The 27377-nt window shown below is 48.5% G+C and overlaps 1 protein-coding gene across 7 annotated transcripts in view; it reads right to left on the bottom strand.

Moving 5' to 3' along the window:
- Window positions 1-9295: 9295 nt before the first annotated feature.
- KDM2A (lysine demethylase 2A) overlaps window positions 9296-27377 on the bottom strand; it is a 153093-nt gene continuing 135011 nt past the window's right edge. For all 7 annotated transcript variants that reach the window (XM_026004312.2, XM_026004313.2, XM_026004314.2 and 4 more), the window contains 9 exons: window positions 23945-24028; window positions 21844-22113; window positions 21128-21259; window positions 18647-18736; window positions 16013-16725; window positions 13874-14037; window positions 13314-13472; window positions 12527-12742; window positions 9296-12115 (listed from right to left, as the gene is read on the bottom strand). In XM_026004312.2, the coding sequence (XP_025860097.1) occupies window positions 11934-12115; window positions 12527-12742; window positions 13314-13472; window positions 13874-14037; window positions 16013-16725; window positions 18647-18736; window positions 21128-21259; window positions 21844-22113; window positions 23945-24028 (2010 nt within the window). In that variant the 3' untranslated portion in view covers window positions 9296-11933. The remainder of the gene's footprint in view (window positions 12116-12526; window positions 12743-13313; window positions 13473-13873; window positions 14038-16012; window positions 16726-18646; window positions 18737-21127; window positions 21260-21843; window positions 22114-23944; window positions 24029-27377) is intronic.

Raw genomic sequence — 27377 nt, 5'->3', positions numbered from 1 at the left:
CGTTCAACCACTGAGCCACTCAGGCATCCCTGTACATCTCCAGTTCTGCACTTAGCACCTACTTTCTTGATTTGAAAACATCATTATTTGCAAAATGTATCATTTCAAGTGTTTGATGGGGTGGGGGTGAAGGAGTGATTGAAGTTTTCTTAAATGTTTATATCAATTGGAAAATGGATCCTGATATTGGAAACGCTGATGTAAAAAAGCAAAAAGAACGTAATACAGTCTCCAACTGTAACTGATGCTCCCAATTCACTCTTGCCCCACTGCCCACAACAGGACCAGACACAGAAAGGCAAAGCCTGTGTTTGATGAATGAATGAGTGACTGACTGAAAGAGCTCCAGGGCCCAAGATGGCACACTGAGTTTGGGGCAAAATGGAGCTGGAGGCACACAAGGATGCCACAACAGGAGGCCTCTAACCTCCCCTCCGCCCACCCCATCCCGACTCTTCAATTCTTAGGGACTGACTATAGCCACATACTGGCCTGGGTTTCCTGGAGCAGACCCTATTTTAAAAACTCTTCCTGAGAGCGCCTGGTGGGCTCAGTTGGTAGAACATGGGACTCTTGATCTCAGGGTTGTAAATTCAAGCCCCAAGTTGGCTGTAGAGATTACCTAAAAAATAATAATAAGGGGCACCTGGGTGGCATAGTTGGTTAAGTGTCTGACTCTTGGTTTCAGCTCAGGTCATTACCTCAAGGTAATAAGATTGAGCATTGCATTGGGCTCCACACTCAGAGGGGAGTCTGCTTAAGACTTTCTCTCCTCTCCCCTCTCCCCCATCCTACTCCACCACACCCCAGAACACAAGCTCTCTCTCTCGCTCTTACTCTCAAATAAATAAATATTTTTAAATTTAATTAATTAATTAGTTGATTAATTAAATTCTTCTTGATGAACTTGCCCCTGTGGGCAGCTATCCTAGTCCAGGAGATGGATCTACCTTCCCCCCACACCTGAAAACCCCATCCCCACTTCTGCCCGGGGCTCCAACCACAACCCCAGCAGACCTGAAGCTGAGATCCTTTGAGAGAGAGCCGGTCTTCTCCAGGGCCGCCCTCAATGGTTACCGGAGCCCCAGAGAGCAGCGTTGGAGCCCTGGTCGGGAAGAAGTTGAGGGGAGTCCCTGGCCTTAGGGAGGCTGGTTTGGGGGATGATGCTGCCCCCTGGTGGTTGAGGGAAGGCTGATTGTAAATTTGTCTCAGGGCTAGCTTCAGTTGTTTCTCCTCTTAACCAACTTTGTCAGGTCCCCAGACCTTGTCAGCCTCTGGCTGGGATTGCTGGGAATGAAAGAGAAGTGGAACCCCATCTTTACCCAACTGGCAGATCCATGGACACACCATTACCTGGCATCTCTCCCAGATGACTAATAGGTGTTGCAAACTTAATGCATCCCACACAGAGCTCCGGCTCCTACACTCAGCCTGTCCAAACTGCTCCTCTCTCCCACCTACCCATACCAGTCATGGTTCCTCCTTCTTCCAAAAACCTGGGAGTCACCCTTGATTCCTCAGTTCCCTTACCTGCCCCTGCCCCCACTCACACTCACACTGTCATGCAGCCTGTCCTGTTGACTACCTAATGTGTCTGCTTCCAAAGTATGCCCTGAATCCTTCCACTGTGCCCTGCCAAGCTTGATCCAAGCCCCACCACCTCCTACCTGGTGCTGATACCTGCAACAGCCTCCTCACTGGGCAGTTTTTACAAGCCTGAATCAAACCCCACCACTAATGACTACCTTTGCACTAAGGAAAGATATACCCCATCCTCCATGGCCTATAAGACTTACACTGTCTGGGGCACCTGGGCAATTTAGTTGGTGAAGCATCTGCCTTTGGCTCAGGTGATGATCCCAGGGTCCTGGGATTGAGTCCTGCATCAGGCTCCCTGCTTCACAGGGAGCCTGCTTCTCGCTCTCCCTCTGCCTGTTGCTCTTCCTGCTTGTGCTATCTCTGTCAAATAAATAAATAAATAAATAAATAAATATTTTTTTAAAAAAAAGATTTTTTATATTTATTTATAATAAATCTTTTAAAAAAATGTTATTTATTTATTTATTTAATTTATGATAGACGTAGAGAGAAAGAGAGGAAGAGACACAGGAGGAGGGAGAAGCAGGCTCCATGCAGGGATCCCGACATGGGACTCAATCTCAGGACTCCAGGATCGTGCCCTGGGCCAAAGGCAGGTGCTAAACCGCTGAGCCACCCAGGGATTCCCCCCATAAATAAATAATCTTAAAAAAAAAAAAAAAAGATGTACATGGTCTGGCTCCTGCCTTTCTTTCTTCTTTCTTCTTTTTTTTTTTTTTTTTTAAAGATTGTATCTATTTACTTATGAGAGAGAGAAAGGCAGAGACATAGGCAGAGGGAGAAGCAGGCGTCATGCAGGGAGCCTGACATGGGACTGATCAGTGGGACTTGATCCTGGGTCTCCAGGATCACGCCCTGGGCTGAAGGTGGCGCTAAACTGCTGAGCCACGGGGGCTGCCCCCTGCCTGCCTTTCTAACTTAACTCTATCTTCCCTTCCCCTAACCCCTTAGTCTCTGATCTATCTGTTCTTTCCTCTGTTACTACAACGAGCCAAATTCATTTCCACCTCTGGGGTTTTGACTTTATAATTTCCCTTGCCTGGAATGACTTTTATTTTCCTCCTTTCTGGCAAGGAAAGCTCCTGTTCATTCCCTATCTCTGATGAGATTGGGCACATTCAGGGTGGTATGGCGGTAGACTCACTCCCTATCTCTTGAGCTGAGAGGTTCCTGCTCAGGGGGCTCTCTCGTGGTGCCCCTGTTTGCTGTGGTCACAGCCAGGTCACGCTGTCCTCACATCCAACATGGTGCCTGGCACAAAGTTAGGATTGCAAAGAGAAACAGGATTTAGTGGTGGCCCAGTCCTGTAGAGACAAAGATCTTTAAATCTATACCTCCAGTTAAGCTGGCAGAGCTATAATGTAAGGAGGGGGTTGTTCAGAAGAAGAGAGTTAGGGGAAGTGTTGGAGAAGGGTCAGGGAGGGCAGGGAAGAGATGGGGAAAGTCTTGAACTTTTGACATTGTGTGCATGAAGCATGAGTGAGGTTGGAGTGAGGACTGACCTGTGCCAAGACTCAGGAGTACCAGTTACCTCCTGCTGGGGCCTCCTAGGCTTTGAAGCTTGGGGTGGGGGCCCTTCCCTGACCTCACCAGGTTGTTGGGATTGATGGGGAGAAACTCCTGCCTCACATGGACAGTCACCTCTCTGGTATCTGGGGCTTAGTGCCAGGCTCTGACTGGGATGCCCGGAGCTCACTTCATTCACTCACTCACTCACTCACTCACTCATCCAACAATGTTTGTTGAGCTCCTACTACATGCTGGGCACTGATGCTTGGCCTTGGGGATCCAATACGGGGAGAGACAAACAGTGAACCGCGGAGCCACCCAGGAGTCCCAATAAATAAGTCAGGGAAACCTCCAAGGAAGGGCGGTTTTGCCGGAGCCAGAAGGATGGGAGGGAAACAGCTTTGTTCCCGGGCAGGGAAAGGGCTTTTCAGGCGCGCGGAACAGTAAGTAGGTGCGAAGGCCCTCAGGGAGGAACCGGCTCTAGGTCTCACGAGGCTCCACTCTCCAGGACGACGGTCCAAGGCGCTTCATGGCCCGCTCGGCCCCCAGGCACCTGGCCACGATCCCGGATCCGCCGGACCCGCTTTCTGGAGCAGCGCCTCTCCGTGGAACCCTCCAAAAGGTCACACAGTCCCCGCACTGCCCCGGGTCCCTGCCTCCCTTCCCGCCTCAGGGAGAGCCTTAGCCGGGACTTGGGCTCCGCCTGTGGCCCCAGGCTACTCTGGCCATGGCTCCGCCCCCGCCCCGGCGGCGCCCCGCCCCCAGCCTCCGGGGCGCCTTGGCCCCGCCCTGGCCCACCAACCTCCGCGGCGCCCCGCCCCCGAGCCCGCCCCCGGCCCGCCCCCGCCCCCGCCCGGGCCTCCGCGGCTCCCCGCCCCCGGCTCTCTAGCGCGCAAGCGCTCCGCCGCCCCGGGTCGGCCTGGCGCCGGAACCCGCTGGGTGCGCGCGGAGGGTGCGTGTTCTTGGCCCTTCTGGCTCGTCTGTGTTTGAAGCGTGGTCTCATAGTCCCCACGGGCCTCACGGTGTGGCCAGTGGTACCTGCTGTATCGAGGAGAGGGAGGATGTGTGTGGAAAAGACCTGGAGTCAAATACTAGTGTGACCTCCTACTGCCCAGGCTGCTTGCCCCAGCCAAGTTACTTAACCTTTCTGAGCCTTGCCTTTCTCATCCTTGCCCTCGAGCCTGACTTCACGGATTGCTTTGAGGATTAACGGAGGGGACGCCTGGGTGGCTCAGCGGTTAAGTGTGTCTGCCTTCCGGCTCAGGGCGTGATCCTGTGGAGTCTCGGGATTCCTGGAGTCTCAGGATCGAATCCCACATCAGACTCCCTGCATGGAGCCTGCTTCTCTCTCTGCGTATGTCTCTGCCTCTCTCTTTCTGTGTCTCTCATGAATAAATAAAATCTTAAAAAAAAAAAAAAAGGATTAACGGAGCTGCTGTGTGTGTGCAGTGGTGGGCTGGAGAGATGGCTTGCTGCGTGGCCATTGTCACACGTGGAGTATGGGGGCCACACTTGTATCTCCCTCTAGGCGTCCTCTATGGCCTTTTATCTCTCCTTTCTCCCTTCTCCCTCTTTCTCTACTTTTTCTGGCTCTTTTTTTTTTTTTTTAATTTTTATTTATTTATGATAGTCACAGAGAGAGAGAGAGAGAGAGGCAGAGATACAGGCAGAGGGAGAAGCAGGCTCCATGCACCGGGAGCCCGACGTGGGATTCGATCCCGGGTCTCCAGGATCGTGCCCTGGACCAAAGGCAGGCGCCAAACCGCTGCGCCACCCAGGGATCCCTTTTTCTGGCTCTTTTGGGGTGTTCTCTCTCTGCATCTGTCTTTTTCTGCTTCTGTCCTTCTGTCTTACCATGCTAGCACTCTCATGACACACTCTGGGGGGACAGGGCATCTGGACCTTCCTGCTCTCTGTAACTCTCTGGAATGGGCAGATGGCAGAAGCAGAAGCTAGCTGAGCGCTAGGCTGAGAGCAAACCCAGGTGCTCCCGACCTCAGGTGCCTGCTCCCACTATTTCCTGCCCACTTGGGTGTCATTGATGAGCTTTCCTTCTGGGCCCGGGGAACGTGGAAAGGTGGAGGTAGAATGGGTTTCTCCAACCAACAAGTGCCAGGCCTGCTCTGCTGCGGGCCTCCCAAATGGCACTTAGCACAGAGCTGGCCTGGGAGGGAGGCCTCCCCTCCAAGGCTAGCTACATGTACATATACTGCAAATGAAATGCAGGGATTCCTGGTTCAAAGATTAAGAATTCATGATAAGAAAAAAAAATTCAAGATGGCAATAGAGATTAAGCTGAGCGTGGGGTCCTTCTGAATGCAGGGCCCTGTAACAGAATGGATCGCTTACCTATGAGGTAGGTTCTGCCTCCCTTTCCCATAACACCCACCTTTCATTATACCCAGTAAATGTCCTTAGCCTACTACTCCTGGAACAGATGAGCAGGGAGGTTGAGCTAGCTAAGGCTAGCCCCACCCTCAAGGAGTTGGAGCCATGGGAGAGGGGTGGGTGCTAAGCAGGCCATGAGAGCTAGGGTAAAGTCTGTAATCCCTAGCCTAGTGTTCACATATATCCCAGCTCTGCCACTGACCCTAGAGCCTTTGCTTCACCTCTCTGAGCCTTGGTCGTCATCTGTAGAATGAGGGCACCTGCCCCCTGGGCTGGGGTGTGAATGAAATGTTATCACATATACACAGAGAGGCTAGGGAGGCAGGTTGATAGGACTGACTCTAGGGCTAGCCTTAAGGTTGGTTTTATTAGCCAAAACACTTCAGCTAAGATGTTCAATATCTATAACTCAGTTCCTCACATTTATTTATTTTTAAAGATTTTCTTTATTGCTTCATGAGAGACAGAGAGAGAGAGAGAGAGAGAGAGAGGGAGAGGGAGGGAGAAGCAGAGACACAGGCAGAAGGAGAAGCAGGCTCCATGCAGGGAGCCCGATGTGGGACTCGATTCCGAGGCTCCAGGATCATGCCCTGGGCTGAAGGTGGTGCTAAACTGCTGAGCCACGGGGATGCCCCATTTATTTGAAATAAAAAAAAAGATTTTATTTGAGAGTGAGAGAGTGTGTGTGTGCCAGCTCATGAATCCGGGGAGGGGCAAAGGGTTAAGCAGACTCCCTGCTCAGTGGGGAGCCCACTATGGGGCTTGATCCCAGAACCCTGAGATAATGACCTGAGAAGTCAGACACTTAACCGACTGAGCCACCCAGGTGCCCCTCAATTCTTCACCTTTATTTTTTTTTAAGATTTTATTTGTTTATTTATGAGACACAGAGAGGCAGAAACATAGACACAGAGAGAAGCAGGCTCCATGCAGGAAGCCCAATGTGGGACTTGACCTCAGAATCCCGGGATCACACCCTGAGCCAAAGGCAGACACCCAATCATAGAGCCACCCAGGAGTCCCAGTTCTTCACCTTTATATTGAGGACACCAATGGTTGGGTTGCTGTGAGGATTATATATTACTACATGTAAGTGCTTATAGCAGTAACCAACACGTAGTAAGGCCCATTAGGTGCCAGCTACTTTTATTACACTGTTGTTGCCTACAAGAGGCACCGAATGTCCAGGTTAGTCCGTTTCGGGGGTAGTGGAAATGAGAAGGGCTTCTGGAGGAAGAGGTTTGAAGGAAAAAAAAAAATTAATATTTTATTTATTCATGAGAGACAGAGAGAGAGAGAGAGAGGCAGAGAGGGAGAAGCAGGCTCCATGCAGGGAGCCGGATGTGGGACTTGATCCCGGGACTCCAGGATCATACCCTGGGCCAAAGGCAGACGCTTAACCACTGAGCCACCCAGGCATCCCTGAAGGAAAATTTTCATCTTAAATACAAGCCTGAGCACCACAAATGGGTCATTCAAGTCCTCTTAGAGGCACCTATCATGTGCCATTTTACAGATGCCAGTGGCAGGATGAGTTTACCAGTTTAGATGTGTACCTAAAGGATTATTTTTAAGATTTTTGTGTGTGTTTTAGGAAGACTAATTCATAGCTGGATGTTGGTTAGATTAGATAGAGTCCCGCTCCTCCCCAAACGAAGAGGCTGGTAGCATTAGTACAAGAAAGAAGTGTAAAGTTGTAGGAGGTCGGGGATCCCTGGGTGGCTCAGTGGTTTAGCACCTGCCTTTGGCCCAGGGTGTGATCCTGGAGTCCCGGGATCGAGTCCCACATCAGGTTCCTTGCATGGAGCCTGCTTCTCCCTCTGCCTGTGTCCCTGCCTCCCCCCCCCGCCCCTCTCACGAATAAATAAGTAAAATCTTAAAAAAAAAAAAAGATATAAATATATAAATAAAGTTGTAGGAGGTAATGGGAAAAGTGAGTTTTGAGAAGGTGACAACAGACTGCACTGGGAGGGCTGGTCCCTGGGGGTCCCAGCTACTGGGAACATCACTTACTAGTAGCAAGCTCTGCACCAGCTGCTGTGGTTGATATGGTGAGTAGCATGACTGACCTCTCCTCTTGTAGCTTCCTGGCTGGCTGGGGAGATGACCTGGGCATCCTAAAAGCTAGTAGGATACTGTGGGAGCATAGGACTAGTCTTTAATAGGGTCGGAGATGGCTATCCGGGGGAAAGTAATGGTAAGTTGAGGCAGGTGAGCCAGAAAATAGCAAAGGTCCAGAGAGGGTAGGACTGAAAAAAGGTAGGTATGGGTGGAGAGGATGATGAGGGGCAAAGGGGGATGAGAAAGCTTGAGGCTTTTGTCCTAAGAAACACACTGATGAGTTTTAAGCCAAGTCAAAGCTGTCTTGTAAGAAAAATGTTCTGGCTCCCAACATGGAAGACAGGGGTTGGTCTGGAGGCTGGGAGGCAGTCAGGGCTCTTGCTATGATCAAGGTTCCAGACAATGGTGGCTTTGAGTGGAGTGGCAGAGATGAGGTAACCCAAAAGGCAGATGGGTTTCTGAGAGATGATGCAAAACAGACACTCTTCCTTCTTTCCCTGGCAACATCCAAACATGGCCACATCCATATCCATCCTCAAAGAAACCAGTATGAAAGCAACTCCTCGTCCAAGACCCTGTCCTTTTCTAGAATGTGCAGGTCCTTCACGGTCAGCTTGGGGAGTAGGGTGGTCAGGGATTTCCCACTCCCTTGAAGGTAGTGGTGGAAGCCTACTCGGGACCTCCCAGATGGGAGTTCAGCTCTGAGGTGCTGCCATCAGGGGTGAGGTGGTGGTCGACTGGCAGTACCTAGTACACCCATCTAAAGGCTAAAAGCTTGTACTCACCAAGCCAAACAAGCAGCAGCAACATGCGGTGGAACAAATGCTGACTGCAGCCTGTCTGGTCCAGACCTGGCCCAGTGACCTTGAGCAGGCACTGCTGAAGTGCCAGTGCTGCAGCTTTGGCAGAGGGAGTTTGGCCTTGAATCTCCAGGGGATGGCAAGATTAGAAATCTCCAGGTCTTCTCAGGACAGCACTATGGAAGGGGCTTGGGGACTATGGTGAATCAGGCAATCGCATTTGCACATCCATTAAAAGGTTCACCTTGATAAAGTAAAATAGTATGGTGTTTCTAGAAACAAGTCATGCTTTTTGATATAAAAGGGGAAAAAAAAAAAAAAGGAAAGGGAAGTAGTACAGGGACATAGCAGTTCTGCTGCTTCTGCTCAGAGAAGAATGAAACAGGTAAATCTTGGCCTTGGCCCCCAGCACCAGAGCCTGAATGACCTTCTGACACTTTCACACACTCACACCAAGGCAGAAAAGGTTTTTAAGTTTTAGTTTTTAAAGCCTTTTTATTTAAAAGAGAGAGAGAGAGAGAGAGAGAAAAGCAAGGAAGGAAGGAAAGGAAGGAAGGAAAAAAAGCAACCCAGAACCCCAAACCCAAAACACCCAAATCAAAATATTTCCCACTGGAGGCTATTTCTTTTTTGTCTTTTAAAAATTTTATTACACAAATATCTCCCATTCCCATGTGTCAGAGGAAAGATGTCCTTGCTCTTTCTAAAACCAATAGTGGAGAACGTTTAGAAAACAAAAGTCCAACTAGCTTCCCTCCTTCCCTGGCCCAAATAACCCCAATGTCTCAACTGAGATAGCAGGACTTGTCCCCTTAATGCTTACATTTAATTTAAATTTTTTAGCACAACATTGGAGATTGACTCTAAATCAGCAACAAAAAATATATATTTACAATATTTCTCCGAAAAACAAAAAAAACACAACCAAACCCTTTAAACATAGTGACTTTAGGAGTTTTATTTATGGAGCAGTTATTTTTTAATCACCAAGTGATTTTATATTATATATATATAAATTTTCTTCCTTTCCTTTGTGGTTTTTCGCCCCGGTGCTTGGAAAGATGGAGGCGGGGTGTCTGGCCCTGCGTTCTGAGGAGGGCAGGCTCTCCTGGCAAGGCCACATCTCAGAGCAGATTACAGGAAATGCGATGGGACTCCTGGGATCCTCTGTCCCCAGAGACATTTCTTTCCTCCACAGGGACTAATAACCCTCACCTCTAAAAACCATTTCCCCCCACTCACAGTCCTAGAGAAAAAGGAAACCCAGCAAGAGCATAGGTCCATCTGCTACCACTCCTGGGCTCCCTTTCCTGCTGACCAATTTACGTGCGCGGTAAAAATGCTTGTTTTCCCAAACCAGAAACAAACAAAAATAAAAACTGTCCCCCACCCCCCCAACCATCAGCTTGGAAATTTCTGTGGATGAAATGTCCCAAAGTCAGAGGCACTCTCCCGGCACAATCCCTGCTCTGAAGGGGTCTCTCCACCTCCCCTTTTATAAAAAGACAACAAAATGAAACAATCTTTTCAGTACTTTCCACAGGAGCAACCAAAAAAAGGCAGGAAGCTTCCAATTATAGGTCATTAACAATAATATTAATAAGGTTTTTGCTCAATACCCAGGGTTCTTTACAGAGAAGTTCCCCTAACTGAGGCACTCTGGAATAAGTCACTGGCATTTCCTCAAAGTTTCAGCCCCAGCTCACCGGGGCCTGGAGACCAATGGAAGGGGCAGAGGGTCATGGGAGCAGACTGCTGCTTTTAAAGGTGCAGCCAAGACAATCAGCAGATTGGAAGAAACAGACACAATGCCATCCCTTACCAGGACCCAGTTTTCTCTTAGGAGGCCAGTCAATGCCAGGCTCAAAGCTGGGCTAGGTGGCAAAGAGGGGGTCCCTCTGCCTCTATTGCTTTGGAAGTGGCAAGTGTGCAGTTGGCGTCTCTCCTCAGGGTGGCTCACACTTCAGACCCCTGGTGCCTGGGCTCCTTCCCCTCCCCTGGAGGGTTTCAGGAGGAGGAGAGCCTGAGACTGGGCTGCAGGAAAGGGGCCAGAAAGGGAGGGGGTTGGAGGATGAGAAGGCGGGGCTCGGTTGTGCTATCGCTATCCTCACAGATGGGGAGCAGAGTGCAAATCCGCATCTATCATTTATAAGCTCTTGCCACAGGCTGCTGCTATTGAGCATCTCCTCACACACTTAAATATTGACCCAAAAGAAATTCCGACCGACCTTTTTTTTTCTTTTTTCTTTTCTTTTTTTTTTTTTTTTAAAGTGCAAAAAGCTCTCTGCTGCCCTAGAGAGAGGATCTTTGGACAGGCCGTTCAATGCAAAGTAAAAGGGGGCAGCTGATGGGGCTTGACACAGGGCGGTGGAGCGGGAGACACCATGCTCCCCTCCCTCCCTCCCTCCACACACACGTGTAATACACTCAGCCACACACACAGAGGCACATGCACACCCCCTTCCACGGCTACAGGCAGAGGGCAGGTGACTGGCTTCAAAGCAGGACCCCCCACCCTGCCACAAGGTGCCAGAACAGTGAGCCACTGGGCTAAACACAGGCCTGGGCTCTGGGGGCTACACCACACTGGACGCCCAGAGCCTGCTGGGAGGCAGGTGGGGACCTAGCCAAGTTCTCTGCTCTCCCCAGCTCGGGGAGATAGGCTGTTCCCTCTGAGGACATGCATCCTGGGAAAGCCCTGTCCAGGCAGGAAGGAGGAACATGTGGAAAGGGCAGTGGGAGGCTGAAGAGGGAGAACAAGGAAATGGTGCCTGTCTCAGAATCTGCCTAGGAAGCAATAAAATGGGGGTGTCCCTGGGGTACACAGTTCCAGCTCCTCTAAAGAGCTTCAACCCCAATAAGTGCAATAAGGACCTCATAGAGACTAGTGGGCAAGTCTGGGGTGGGGTAACCTCATTACGTGAACTACCACGGGCATCAGACAGGATCAAGCTAAAGGAAGGGGGAGAGCATGGACACGGATGAGAGGTTTTAGACACCTCAACAGCACCAGTATGATCGGCACGGGTCTGGCCTTTCTGGGGCTGCTGGCCCCTCCTGCAGAAGCCGGGAGAGTGTGGTGGAGGAGAGACACACACTGGACACCACAAGGAGAACCTGGCCACGGAGACAGGGCCGCTTTCTTCCCTGGAAATTTGCTCAGAACCAGGCACAGCTGGGGACCATGGATGGGGAGAAGGGCCCCAGGACCCGGCACAGATGACGGTTGCACAGACACCCCGAACTGAGAGCCCGGCCTCCTGGCCAATGAGCGAGCAGGCGGGCGGGCAGGGGAGCAAGCGAGCAGGCACCATGACTGCACACAGCCTGTGCTTTCCCCTCAGATTCGGATCAATTTGCTACTCCTTTCTCCTTGGGAGGGAGAGGAGCAGGCAGGTAAGCCTGGTGTCTACCACCCTCTCTGCCCCGCCTGTAGGGGAAGGGCTCAAGGGACAGGAGAGCAGAGAGGGAGTGTGACGCTGGCCTCAGAGCCCGTGCAGGGTCGGGGAGAGAGGCTCTCCTGGCTGGGGAGTCAGGGGAAGATCGGTTTCCTGTTCAGTCTGGGCTGCGTGTATTTTAGCTGATCTTCTGTATCAGCTTCTCGTCAGACAGGCAGTAGAGACTGTTGATGGACAAGTCTGAGATGAAGTGCTCGCAGGCTTTTCGAGTGATCTGCTTGCATCCTCGAAGGTCGATCAAGGTGACATTGGCAATGCGCCGTAGGTAGATCAGGGTCTGATCTGTCAATTTATTGCAACCTGTGGGGAAGTGACCACAAGGACAATGCTGTGTACACATAGCCACAGGAGCCTGCATCTGTTGCTCAGTTCCCAAGCTCTTTCCCCCTTAAAATGCTAAAGCAAAAGCCCCCTTAGTTTTATAACTACTCGGCTCAAAGACCAGAAGGATCTCATGAAGACTCCCTCACTCCCTGCAACACAAGGCTGACCAAACCACAGCCGATGATGGCCACCTAACCCTTGGGCACCAGACAACTATTTGAGGTCTCCATCCCCTAATCAGTTAAAAGAGAGAGAAATCCATGTCCTTGTCCAGATATGAGGAAATGACATAATTTAGTTCAATCAACAGACCAGGTTCTCTGTTTTACTGGTCAAACTCCAGGCAGAGCTGGGCATGGTCTGTCATGAAACATCACAGTAGCGTACCTGCCATGTTGAGCTCTGTGAGGGAATAGCGAGTGGAAGACCCGACAGCGGTGAGCAGATTAGAGGACTGATCTGTCAGGTGGCTGCAGTGACTGAGGTCGAGTCGAGAAAGGAGGGGCATGTGGCGAATGATGAGGCGAAGTGTGGCATCCGTGATGTCAAGGCCTGCCAGCCGGAAGTCGGTCATGTTCCGGAGTTTACTGCGATTGTCCTGACCTGCACAAGCAAGGAGAGAACCTAAGTCAAAACTCTTCCCTCTAGTCCGGCTCCAAAATTGCAGACAGCTCAGCTCCTTCCTAGCCAGGCCTCCTTGCAGAGGTTAAGCAGAACTGCCCACACCCAGCCCTGCCTGCAGGGAGTGAGCGGTGTGTGGGGGCAGTTTCTAGGAAACCAGACACGTTTTCTTTCTTCTCAGCTGCTAGATTATGCCTCGCTTACACAGTGAAAGGGTATGTGTGCAACGCTCCACCCCTTTCCATACTCCCACACTTTTTTAGACCACTTTTAATGTCCTACCTCAGCCATGAAGCTTTCCTGGACTTCCTCAGGATTATACTATCTGGGTCCCAAACTCTAGTACCTCCTAAGATGTATTCCCTCCTTTGTCTGTAGGCAAGTAGATGGATGTAAACAGTAACCTGCACTTATACACAGGCCATCACTCTGTTCTCCATTTGCACATACCCACAACATCATTTCTGACACTTCTTTAGTTTCTGAGGACAAAGTCTGTTGAAAGACAAAGCTACCCTAAGATGAATGCAGAGAAGTCAAGCCCAGAGCTTACCTGGTTTATCAGCCGGTGGAGTCAGCAAGTCCCGAATTTGAGGGTCCTTGATTCCTACTGCCCACCGAAGATCAAGGGTCCTGAGAAGGGGGCAGCTGGAGGTGCTGAGGGCAGAGACTGCAGACCAGGAACAGCCTGCTAGGAGGAGGTCTTTCAGTCCTGCAACAGGAAGAGATATAGACATGCAACCGTATACTCTATTACACTGTCTTGCTTTGGTGGTAAAACCAATTACTCAGTTCCTACCAGAGCAATGTGGTAAGTGTGAGGACTTTCTATCTTCCTAAGACCTCAAAATGCTGAGGGGAACAAGGCATTCTATGGGCCCGACCATGGCAGTATCTTACTCAAATCTCTTCAGTGGTTGTGCCCACTCTCTTCACTGTCTGGGGTGATAATCGTCTAGTCCAGCTAGTCTGGAGTGGTGCTTTGGGGACTGGCAGTTAGGGGGCCCTGGGTGAAGCCCCTGCTAAGCAGGAAGAGGACAATGCCATGGGACTGCTGCCTGAAATTGCCCTAAAGCAATTTTAGGCAGCAATGCCTACAGCCAGCTTGCTCACCTGGCAGCCTGTTGACAAGCCACGTCAACTGTTTCTTGGAGATGTTGGTCCAACTGAGGTCAAGGCTGACTGGCTGCCTCTTGATGATGCCACTGAGAGCCTGGGGTACAATAGCCTTACACCTACTCAAGTCAATTTTTGTCCAAAGTCTCTTGTCGCAGCACCTGTGACAGAAAGAGAACTGGCTGTCAATAACCCAGTACCCCTTGTTGGAGGAGCTCCCATCAAAGGGTGCTGCAGGCTTTTGGATAAAGAAGAGCGCCTAGAGAGCTACCCTGCCTATGCTCTTCTACAAGCAGACAAGGACCATTCCCTATTGTTTTTTTTATTTTTATTTATTTATTTATTTTTGGGCCTCAGAGAAAAGGGCTTGCCCTCTACGGCAAAACTCTAGGTTAAATAGTAAATAATGACCAGTTAACCAATTTACTCTGAAAGGGTTAAGAACACAATTGTTAGGAATACACAGCAACCAATATACTATAACCCCTCATTTGCAGTAAAATGATATGGCTCCCACCAAAGCTTGTGGAAGTTAAATACTAAAAAAAATGTTTACTGCCTGAAGTCTTAGGCTTGCTTCCATTTTCTCCCTTGTCAGTCATAGCCAGCTGCCTGGGATGCAGGGCATTCCTCGGCACAGCTACAATCCATCCTGCCTTAAGCTCTACAAAGAGCCCATTACTGTATCAGGCCAAAAGAGGCTCTTTATTATCAGGCCAGGAGAGTCTTCTCCCTGTCTTGGGTTTCTGCTTCAGTGCTGTCCTTTTTATTTTCTGGTCCCGTCCAGGACAGAACTATAAGGGAAAGGCCTGCCTTTCCACTGCAATCTACAGTCCATAGGCCACAAATAGCACTGTAATATGCAGGCTTCTGTTTAATATTTTATAGCCCTTGCCCCCAAGGCCAGCTCAGAGTCTGGTCAGCAGGGGAAGGGGAGACAGCATATAGTACAAGTCTTATATGGCTTGGCCTGGAAACTGAGGGATAGAGCCAGGCAGACCCATTGGCCCTACAAAGAGAAAATATTAGGAGAATTTAGGTAGGTCATATACTTTTTTTTTTTTTTTTTTTTTTGGTAGGTCATATATTAATTCAGTTTTGGGAAGTAAACTTGTGTTTGCAGAGAATGATGTCTTTATTTAAAGACTGAAAATATTTCACCAGTGGCACATGAGACTTGTATGGCAAAAACAAGCTACTAATGATAGAGTAGTGAAGCTCAGAGTTTAACATCTATCAGAAGCCCCTGGAAAACATACAGATTGCCTGGCCCCACCCCCAAAGTTTCTGACTCAGGAGTACTGAAACAGGCCCCCAGAATCTGCATTTCTAACATGATCCCAGTAAGGACAGTGGTCTACCAGTTGTCTAAGAATTACTTACACTCTAAGAATTACTGTAATTGGGTTGGACCCAGACACAAGGTATGGGTTATGTCCTAGGGTCTAGGAGCTAAAGGGAAAATAAGGCCCTATGGAAACGTCTGTTTATCATCTTGAGGGACTTTTCCCCCTAAATGTTTTACTGTTTAACTTGAGAAAAAATGGTAGGTCTCATTAGGAAGGACGAGTTAAGTCTTAAGTTTCAAAACTGGACCCTGCTTCCTGGAAAGGAATTCTGGGCCAGACTTGGGGGATAAGAACAAAACCTGGAAAACTGTGAAAACATTCACATTTTTTGGAAAGCATGTCCACCTCTCTCACGAGACAGAGAGGTAACTGAGGCAGGGGCTTAAAAGCAGTTATCAGTGTCACCAGCAAAAGAAGTGACTGGCACAGAGTCACACTCTCAACAAATGTGTGATGAGTATAGCCTATTTGAGGGGGAAAACTGATGACTGAAGTTTTAGCAAAACTGTAATAAAATCCATCCCCCAAATCAGTTTCAAGTATCCAGTGAAGAGAGATGGGAAAGTATGGAGCAGGGAGAGAAAGCAAAGGGCCAAATTTTCCTGAGGACACCTGTAGGCACAATGGCCACATCTTTAATAGGACCCACTGACTAGGAAAGAAATGGATTGACTCAATCCTTTGGGACACAGCAAGCCTCCAGATGCCAAGACACATGCAGTTCTCATATGGAAAACCTGCCACCTACTCCCGTACCCCTACTCCTGATCCCTGTATCCCTGCTCACCATTTATACCACGTCTTGCACACTCGCATACATTCACAAAGTTCTCTGCGGCTGAGGTAGCGGAAGACAGACATCCAGACCTCCCGCTGCATCCAGCTTTCGTCTCCATCCTGAGCCCAACTGCCCCGGCCATTCAGCCTGGCTGCACCCCCCTCCTCTGCACTGTCATCTTCCTCCTCCTCCTCCTCCTCTTCCTCCTCCTCTCCCCCCAGCCCCTCCTCGTCCCCACGCTGGGGGGTTCGGGCTGGGCAGTGCTGCACTAGCACACGGGGGGAATGGCGAAGGTTGGCAGATGAGGCCGTGATGGCCTGCAGCTTGGGCACAATGGATGTCCCGTGGAGCTCTTTGGTGGGCCTCTGTAGCGTGACAGTGAGGTACGATCCCCGGATCTTGGCTTTCTCAACTTCAGACAGCTCCTTTTTGCCGCTGGGATTGTTCTCCTTTTCCCGTACCATGGTGCGCTCTGTGGCCTGCAGCCGCAGCAACTGCCGCCGTTTGAAGCGCTCATCGCGGCTGGCACTGTGGTGGTCGCTGGGGCCAGCCCCAGGGGATGACCGAGTCACCATACCCCGGGGGGAGACTGGGTCATGGATGAGCTGCAGCATAGAAGTGGGTGAATGAGGCGGGGGTGTGAGGGGCTCGTCGCAGCTCCGCAGGGGCCGCAGGACTTTGGCTTGCACGGCTTCTTCATCACTCTCTTCAATTTTCCGCTTCTGCAAAACAGGTCCCCCAAAGCCCCATCAGTGCGTTACTCCAAAACCCTCTAGATTTACAGTGAGTCTCACTGTTGTTCTGAGGAGACTAGAAGACAGACTAGACTGCTTCTCTTCTATGGGGAAAGGGGTACCTGCATGCTAGAGGGTGGTCACCTCCTTGGAGTCTGCAATATGCCTGGATCAACAACTGTGCTCAAGTCTGTGCCGGAGAGAGCTGATTACAGAATACACCCTTCAAATAAGTCACTTGGGAATCTACCTGTGACAGAAAGGTTTGTGTCCAAGTACAGAGGAGTGAGATCTAAATTTGGGCTGCATGATTCCACAGCCCACTTTATTCATCTCTTGCCCCAATTTCTGGATTATAATTCCCTGGATAAAGATATCCTTTAAAGAGGCCACAACTTTACCCCTATGCAATCTGACCATTTTAAATTCTGTCTCTAATTTAGCTCCTTCACCCAGGAGATCCTTCTGATTGTAGATGCTTGTGGTAGAGGAAAAGCATCCTACATATACCGTTTGAACTAGGACACAGAATCTGACAGCAGTAAACACCACTTTCAGCTCCACCAGCGTCTGAGCCAGGCTGCTGCTTCTACTCAGCACTCCACCCTATCCCTAGAGACCAACTGCAAGTAAGATAAAGCAGAGAATGAGAACCTCTGTGAGGAACTGTGATGCTCCAGAGGAATCTGTGCTGGATGAAGAAGAGGAATTTGGGTTCAGTGAAGCCAACATTCCATAAAGGCCTACAACCTCATCCTAGGACACCTGTCTTTTCCTGGAGCCCACCGTGACTGATGTGATAATGCGGAACCAGTGTTCCACTAGGGATCAGGGAACAGTGGCTCACATTTTCCTCAAGGAGACAGTTTCTGTCCCTCAGCAACAAGCCCGCTCCCTTTCCTCTGTACCTTCTTAGAGCATTATGGTTGGAAGAGAATTGATCATCTTTTGGGTGCCGGCTTTTACAATGCAAGAAGGTTAACACTAAAACACAGCATCCATCAACCCACCTGCTGCAGGAGGGAGGCATACGCCCACCACTGGTGTTGCTGCCAATGAAAAGAGATATAAAAGCTCCCAGTGTAAGGAGCAGGGGTAAGGAGAACTTCAGCACTGGTCAGCTCTAGAAATCTCTGCACTCCAAGAGAGACTGAAAATTCAACTACCTCAGCGCCCAAGTGGGAAGAAATAGAAGACAGGAAACTTGTCCCTACTCCTGTGCAATGCACCTGGAGGAGACCACCAGGGCCTGGATGGCTGCCAGTAGGCCAGCTGCCTCCTCCATATATGCCCTCAACAGGTCTCGTTCTTGCTGGCCTGAGTAACTAGAGTCTTTTTGGCCCTCTGACATTATCCATTGGGCCAGCAACCTCAGCTACGCAGGGCCAAGGTTATGGCACTGGTCCCCTTGCAGGGAGGGGCTGCCTCCGTAGGACATGTCTGGGCACATGGGTGGAGCTTTCTGCAAGGCCACAAAGGTGAAGAGGACAAAAATGTTGGGTCTGCTTAACTGGAAACTCCAGCACACGACTGTACCTACTAGCTGCCTCAGGTTACTGCCTTCCCTCTAGTTTCACTCCTCAGGAACAACTGTTCTTGCCTCACTGCTCTCTTCACACAACTCAGCTGTGCTACCTCTTTTTCTAGGGTCCCAGAGTGTAAAAAGACCTCAGCAATTTGCAGACCCCAAGTAGAACAGTATTCAATACTACAAAAAAGACAAACACTAAAAACTCAAAATAAAAGAAAAATAACCAAATGAAGGAAGAAGATGTCAAACACAATACAAAATAATCTGTGGGTCAGAAAAACCATATGAATAAAGTTGCAAAAGCAAATGTATTCTAGCCATCCCTAAGCTTGAGGTTTCCTTTTTTCTCCAGTGGAAATCTGGAAAAAGCTCCCTTACCTGGGCTTTCTCCGAGCTGTCCTCCTGGTAGCACTTTGGACACTCCCAGCAATTTGGCAATTCCTCATTAAGCAGCCCCTCTCCATCCATCTGAAAGAAGACAGAGATATTAAATTAAAAAACAAAACAAGACAAAACAAAACAAAACAAAACAAAAAAACAAATGCCCTTGTTTAAGTCTCCTTTATCAGACAATAACAGCCACATGGTTGAGAAAAATCTGGAAGTTACCCATTCATAAATGCATTGGCCCACCGGAGAAAAAACCCAGCCACAGGGAGAATGGCCACCCTCTGTCTTGGTTACTTGATCAACTTAGATTCCATGAGGAGATTCCCAAGAGTTTGGGTCAATCTGGAGTCTCTCCTGACATACAGATATATATCTCATTATATATATATGGGGGTGCCTGGGTGGCTCAGTAATTGAGCATCTACCTTTGGCTCGGGTCGTGAAACCGGGGTACTGGGATTGAGTCCTGCATTGGGCTCCTGCATGGAGCCTGCTTCTCTCTCTGCCTGTATCTCTCATGAATAAATAAATAAAGTCTTAAAAACATTTATTTTCCTGAGAGTCTCATGCCACTTTGCAAAAGGAACTGATCACACAATTTGGAAGGTGCCAGACCTCATCTTGATAGTGGGGCATAGTAATTATGACTGCTTGGGTTCAGACACTAGTGGCCTAGTCTCTGTGACTCTATGTTCTCATCTGTAAAGTGGGGGGTAAATAACAATTCCTATCTTATGGGATTCTGGTGAGCATTAAATGAATTACCTGTTAAGTGTTTAGGAAAATGCTTGGCATACAGTAAACACTTTTTTTTAATCAACATGGAGATGATATCCTATTTTATTGATCCTAAAATGCATGTTTTTTCACACTTGAATATTTCTAAAATTGGGCTGCTTTTCACAATTTTTTTTTTAATTTTTATTTATTTATGATAGTCACACGGAGAGAGAGAGAGAGAGAGGCAGAGACACAGGCAGAGGGAGAAGCAGGCTCCATGCACCGGGAGCCTGACGTGGGATTCGATCCCGGGTCTCCAGGATCACGCCCTGGGCCAAAGACAGGCGCTAAACCGCTGCGCCACCCAGGGATCCCTGCTTCTCTCAATTAACAGTATCTTACAATCACTGTCAGCCAGGTGGCAGTCATGATATAGTTGTCACCTTTGGAAAAATCAACAAAATATCAGCAACCAATGTTCTTTAAATTGAAAGAAATATGAAGAAATAGGGTAGACCTAACTTCACAGGGCTGTCTTAAAGATGTAAACAAGAGAGGTGCTTGGGTGGCTTAGTCATTAAGCTTCCGACTCTTGATTTTGGCTCAGGCCATTATCTCAGAATCGTGGGATTGAACCCTGCATCGGGCTCCATGCTCAGTGAAGTCGCTACTTGAGATTCTCTCTCCTTCTCTCTCTGCCCCTGCTCATGCACTCTCTCTCTCAAATAAATAATCTTTATTTATATTTTTAAAGATTTTATTTATTTATTCATGAGAGACAGAGAGAGATAGAGAGGCAGAGACAGAGGCAGAGGGAGAAGCAGCCTCCATTAAGAGAGCCTGATGTGGGACTGGATCCTGGGATCTCGGGATCACGGGCTGAGCCACAGGCAGACGCTCAACGGCTGAGCCACCCAGGCATCCCTCTCACATAAATAATCTTTAAAAAACCAAAAAAACCAAAAAAGAAAAAAAAAGGTATAAACAACAGAATGCATGTAAAACAGAGGTTCCCTGGGGGCCCTGAGTGGCTCAGTTGGTTGAGTATCAACTCTTAATTTTGGCTTGGGTCACGATCGCAGGGTTTGAGATAGAGCCCTGCGGAGCTGGTAGGGGAAGCCTGCTTAAGATTCTCTTTCAATTAATCAATCAATCAATCATGGTTCACCCCCCAACTACATCTTAGTATCACTTAAGGAGCTTCTGCACAGGGTCCTTGCTTTAAGAGTTGATTGTGACCTCTTAGAGATTACGTCAACTTCCCTATTACTTTTTCTTAGAGGTCTTCAAGTGCATACCAAGACTGCTACAGAATAAGCACTCATTAAGTGTTAGCTGATACTATTCCTCTCATCATCTTTCAGGAACTAATATCCAGAGATACAGAGAAGTACGTAGTGGAGATGATTAAAGGCATGAGGCATTCCAAAACAGACCTGGCAGTTCCACAATAGCCTGGAGACTTCAAATACACTCTTTGGAAGCCAGACTGCAAGCTCCATGAGGACAGGAATAGGGACTACTATTTTGTGTCCTGAGCTATCCTCAGGGTCTAGCACAGTGGCTGACACACAGTCTAGACATCTGAATCAAGGCCAGATGTTAGACCATGACATGACCCATAACTGACAGTCCAAATTAGGGATGCTGGTAGCCTCTTATGACAGATTCTCACACTCCTCTGTTCTACTCAGTGCCTTCAGACATTCTACAGCTAAGGCCTCAGAGGCCCCTTAGGCCTCTCCTTACCTGGAGGCAGCCAGGATGAACAATCTCATTGCAGATACAGCATTCCATGAGTTTCTTCTCGAAGTCCTGTGTCTCTTCATTTTGATCCACCTCTCCACAGAGGGAACACGTGACAGAGTGAGGCAGTCTGGGCTACAAGAAGACGAAGATAGAAACCAAGAAAAGAGCAGACTTAGATCCTTATCGGTCCAGCTTCCCTTTAACTCAAGATGGGTTGTTTCTGTAATTCTCTTGGGAGCACTCAGGGAACATGGAAACCAGTGGAGGAAGAAGACAAGGAGAACGAGAAACTTATAGAGACCAGTTTATTCTCCCCAGTCTGTCATAGGCCTCATAGGTCCCTCCACTTGAAGAGGGATGGACAGCAGTGATGTGCTCCTGGAATACTGTGTTCTCATCTGAAAACTGGGTGAGCAAGGATGAAAGATTAAATAGGATCATTTTTAGTATTAGGTATCTTCCTTTTGAGCCCTGAGAGAAAAGGGACAAAACAAAGCAAGCCAAAGAGAATAACTTCTCCTTTCCATCTCTGGAGTCTCTCAAACTCTCACTACCTACACCTCAGCCCCTTTGGTACCACCCCTCCAGGTTTGAATGCGAAATGTGCATTTATTCACCAGAATGGATCTATTCTTATCCTTCTGGTCCATCCTTACACTTCTGGCCCATCCCCCCTCCAACTCTCCCCCAAGGTCTTTACTCAGCATGCCACTTACTGCCAAGCACTGCCGAAGGACACAGGACTGCTTCATGCGGCCAGGTCCTCCAAACTTCTTCATGTCCCTGCAGTAGTGGCAGACACCACACTCTCCTTGCACACATGCCTTGCATTTCCGACAGCGTACTCGTCTCCGCCTGGCTCCCGACACTATAGGGGAGGCGGCAGCTGGCCTCACAGGTGTTAACCGAGGAGCTGGCTTCATAGTGTGAGGCTTTGTGATGGGGATGGTAGGAACCCGCACCTTTGGTCGGGCCGGGAATTTAAGCTGGAAAGAGAAAGCAGTGAGGTCAAATATATCAAGTTGCTTTAAGGACTGGAGAGGGTAGAAGATTACACAGCCTGGCAAACTATGGCCCATGGGCAAATCTGCCCACTGCCTGTTTTTGTAAATGAAATTTAACTGGAACAGAGTGATGCTCAGCATGGTCTACGGCTGCTTTCATATGCAGTGGCAGAGTTGAGAAACTGCCACAGAGATTGGATGGCCTGTAAAACTGAAAGTATTTATTATATTTACCTTTACAGAAAATGTTTGCCAATCCCTTCAGGCTATTTATTTCAGCTACATCCCTCTCACTCTGTTGAGCTGTGACACTTGCCCCTCCTTGAAGCTTTCTGTGTGCCAAAGTCACTCCAAGGGCCCTCCAATATTTCCTTATCCTGAATATTATTACTCAGAAGATACTCATAAAGAAGACTATATAAACTACTTCAGGGTGAGATGGATCTTGCTTATTTATTATTCTGAATCTGGTACATAACAGACACTCCAGTAGACCTTTAAGTTTAGAATACATCTCTCAGCTATATGTTTATAATTTTATTACTTGTATTTATCATAGTGATCTTTTCAAGAACAAGGACTGGATCTTTTTTTTTTTTTTTTTAATTTATTTATGATAGTCACAGAGAGAGAGAGAGGCAGAGACATAGGCAGAGGGAGAGAAGCAGGCTCCATGCACCGGGAGCCCGACATGGGATTCGATCCCGGGTCTTCAGGATCGCGCCCTGGGCCAAAGGCAGGCGCCAAACCGCTGCGCCACCCAGGGATCCCAGGACTGGATCTTTTAGTTCTTTAATTTTCCATGGTGCCTTAAACATGTTTCTTTTCTTTTTTTTTTTTTTAAGATTTTTATTTATTTATTCATGATAGAGAGAGAGAGAGAGAGAGAGAGAGAGGGGGGCACAGAGACACAGGCAGAGGGAGAAGCAGGCTCCATGCAGGAGCCTGATGTGGGACTCGATTCTGGGTCTCCAGGATCACGCCCTGGGCTGCAGGCGGCACTAAACCGCTGCGCCACTGGGGCTGCCCCCTTAAACATGTTTCTTACACAAAATATTCTACAGCCAGAAATGACTAAACTGTATAAAGGCAGTCTCATGCAGTCAAGCATAGGCTAACTGGGACTCCTCTACCTAGGAAGTGGTTCTTTAATTTGTCTTTTAGAGCGATACACCTTAACACTCCTGGAATGGGATGGCTCTGCAAATTTCAACTGGGAAACACCGAGGAAGGACTTACATATTTGCCAGGCTCATGGATAGGATCAGAATTCTTACTTTTATTTAATAACCTTGACAAAGGACAATACGGGAAAAAATTATATGGGACCTAACTGAACAGGCATGAAAATTCATAACTGGCAATTTATTAGCTAACAGGTAATTCCTTCTTTTTTCCATTTGATACTGAAAAATCCAAATTAAAGGTTTTTTTTAGTGTGCATTCATTCCATCATACAGACACTCCCATCATTTAAATATATATGATTACTTTAGTTAAAAAAAAAATATCTGTGAAATAACTGAATCACAGGGCCAAAAGGATAAGAATAGATCCATTCTGGTGAATAAACGCACACTTTCGCATCCAAACCTGGAGGCAAGTTCCTAGTTTGATAGTTAAGAGAGTCACTTCCAAAGATAGCCAATTACCCTGACCCAAGAGTTAAAACAGAACCGAAAAATGATTTCCTGTAAGTTTATATTAATGCACCAAAAGCTGTCTGCCTCTAGTTCTTTTTCTTTCTGGAATGGTGATGGTCAGCCAGCAACATGCTTCAGCAGCCTGAAGATCAAAAAGAATCATTTCTTACCTTATCCCTTTTTGGCCACTGTACTATAGGGACTCCAGTGAGGGCTAACTTGGGATCGCTGTTGGCAAGCTCCTCCAGCAAAATCTAAGGGTAGGATAGGACAGAAGAGGGGGAAGAAAGCAGGAACAGTGAACAAAGAGCCAACCACTCCCAGCAGCATTCAGACTTAGCCTCAGTCCCCAAGAGCAACATGGGAAGGGCAGGCTGGCAACTGTGTTTTCCTTTCATTTAGAGACTCACTGCAAAATAAATAAATTGAAGATGAAAGAGAAAACTTAAACTAGTGTGGTACTATCAAGACTTGTAATTTACCTTTGCTCCCAATTCCAAACTTGTAATACTCACTGTACTGTTAGTATGTATGCTGAAGTAACTAGCTACATGGCGACAAGTGTTACTTGTCACCCAGTTCTATATATGGCAGTAAAACTTAATATTGCCCCTTTACTTTTCAGTATCAATGAATATTATCCAGGAGTACTGCCTTCATTTTGCAGATCTCAGCAAAGTGGCAAAAAAGGACTGGCTAATACTGGATTAATAGTATGAAAGGCAGAGTCTTAATGTCTCGATTCAACCCAGAGTTATATTCTTCTAAGGCTGGTTACGGAAATCTCAACTTCAAATCAACCAATCAATCAATCTCTCACACACACATAAAGTAATTATTTGGCTTTATTCTTATAAATGGAACAGGAACAATCTTAGGGGCAACAGTTTTGATGGTTTTAACCAATCTAGTTTGAATGACTTGAGGACAATGCTACAGTAAGAAACTGCCACTTAAGTGAATCATACTAGTTGAGTGTTTTTTTGGAAGACAGTCTTTATGTTTTAGACAGAAATTTCTGAGTCCCAAACCTTCTAGCAGATTGAAATCCCTCTTTCTTTAACCTCATGAGCCCTAATGCAAAGGTAAAAGCAAAAGAACACAAATCCAGAAGACAAGTTACAAGATTCCTTTCAGGCTGCCCTAGTATATTAACTGTTTCAACAAAAACTAAACTTTGATCCTGGACAGTGAGCATGCCTGAGCCATTTTTAATCATCATTTCCATAATCCTATGGGCTCTATGCCTAGAGACCAGGACTTTCTGAAGCATGAAGCCCTTTTCTCCAAGCATTTTCATTCTTAACCAAAGGATCGTAACCTAAATCCCAGAGTTGGAACTCAGAAAGACCCTTTAAAACTCACACCCAGGAAGCTCCTCCACGAAGATCCCTTTTGCCAAGGCTCCAGATGCCTCTCACCCTCCCCCAAACTGATTTCATTTGCAGACGTTTTATTTACTTCAAGTTGCTATGGCATCCTATTCTGAAGCCTCCTGTTTAACACCCCACAGTGTGGGGGTGAAGAGGCGAGGTGCGGTGCCACGTGGGACTAGGCTCCAGTAGGGGCTCCTAATCTCCCTAGGGTGAAAAATTCAGGTCCATTCAAAATGTGTGCTAGGGAGTGTACAGTTCCCCTCCCCCATGTCGTACAGCCGAGGAGTAGGACTCTGCCCATTTCCTCTGCCGGAGAGCACTGAGCTGTCCACAAACAGGGACTTTCCACTTTCAGCAAAACAGACCGCACAGAAAGATCTGCGATTGTTTAAGAGTAGGAAAGGAACCTAACTGTTCACCAGAAGCAGTCTAATTCTACCTGCAAGATTTTTTGTGGGGGACAGGGAAAGGTAGGTGGAGAAACTGTGTCTGCGTGGGGGTGGGGGGCAGCTGTTCACACATAGACGACATAGTTACTGGGGTCTGTGTGGGTGTGGAGGGAAATGCAGATTTCCTTCCAAGCCTTATTTTGTTGGGGCCATACAACCAAGCTCACCCAGCTTCATCAAAAAAGGCAGACTCCAGATGAGGCCCTCCAAGAAACCATATAAAGAAGCCACCACCCTTCACCAGAGGGGGTTTGGGACGGGGAGCAGAGAGCGGGGGTGGAGTGCGGAAAGGCTGACGCCTATCTAGGCTCCTGGCATTCGGGAGAACATTCAAACACAAGCCCACACCCCACACATCACAGGAAGGGGAAGAGAACAGTGGGCGTCTGGACAGAGAAGGGAAAAGGATTCCCAAAAGCCAAGCGACCCAATTCTGAAGCACATCCCACCAGGAGAGGGAACAAGTGCAATGACGGCTCAAACAACACTAAGTAACCTGAGCATTGTCCTGGACTTGCCCGGTAGGCTGTTCTTCTGCCTCTTTGCTGAGACAAAGTCCCTACAGTTACACACACCCCAAGCCAGAAAGGGTTTGCCGCCCGCCCGCCTGACCTTGTGTTTCTCGTCGCTCTGGAGCTGCCGAGGCTCTCGGTTGAAGTTTCCCCAGCGTCTTTGTTTTGTTTTCTGTATTGGAAGTTGTGCTGAAGGAGTTAGGTTTTCTCCCTCTAGGAAAATCCCAATTTACTTGAAAATTCTGGAATCTCCCAAAGTACATCAGGCAGGGCAGTCCAGCTACAACCCCTCAGGCTACCCAGAGGGAGCAGCGTGTCGTGCTCTGAGCTCCTTCTCGAGCCCTTCAGCTCAGCCGCGGCTTCCTGTGCCTGCGAACAATGCTGCTGCGTCACCCACATGCAGCTCCCAGAAATGCTTTGCAACGGAAGATGGCAGGAGGGGGAGCTGAGCTCGAGTGAGAGAGCCAGGCAGAGGGCCCAGCCGTCCTGCTGCAGAGTCAGGAGGGGTGTGCTTGGCAAGGGCTGTCGGGCCTGTGATTGGAGGAAAGGCTGCCCGGGAGGCGAGTTGGGCCGCGCCCCCCGCCTCCTCCCTCCAACCACCACTGCAATAGGAGAACCAAGGCCGGCCCCGGAGGGCTCCCTCTGGCCGACTTCGGAAGGCGCCAGCAAAAAGAAAGGCTTTAACCCATTCGGCATCTGGGCCCGAGAGTGTCCTTGTCTCCGTCCACACCCTTCCCCTCAGGGTCACCTCTTATTGTTACAGCCAGCACTCTTTCCCGCTGACCACACACACACACACACACACACACACACACACACACACACTTCTCCCCCCTGCTCTTCAGGCAAACGGCAAGTCGCCCGAAGTTCAGCCTGTGCAAGAGCCAGGCAACCAACCTGAGCTCCTCTGAGTTTCCTTTCTGCTGGCACGCCCGCCTGCTTCACCTGCCCTCACTCTCCCAAACCCAGAATCCAGAATGAGCATACGTGTTTCCAGAAAAACCTTCAGGAACGACACATTTCAACCAATATTGACATATTCAATACATATGTCTGTTTAATAACTACTTCTACAACAGATGCCTGCCTCTGGTTGGGATTGGGCACTCCACCACTGTTAACAGAAATGCCTAAGGCAGCTCTTCTAGCAGCTCCATCATGACCAAGTCAAGCTAGCTGAGGCTAAATCTCAGGTTAAGGTGCTTTATTTTCCTGCCTTGGCACCAGCTCAAGAAACCACTGAATTTGTGTCCGCCAGTCTCCTGG

Source organism: Vulpes vulpes, chromosome 5 (genome assembly GCF_048418805.1).
Source record: "Vulpes vulpes isolate BD-2025 chromosome 5, VulVul3, whole genome shotgun sequence".
Classification (NCBI taxonomy): domain Eukaryota; kingdom Metazoa; phylum Chordata; class Mammalia; order Carnivora; family Canidae; genus Vulpes; species Vulpes vulpes.
This window is presented reverse-complemented; position numbering and strand designations above follow the sequence as displayed.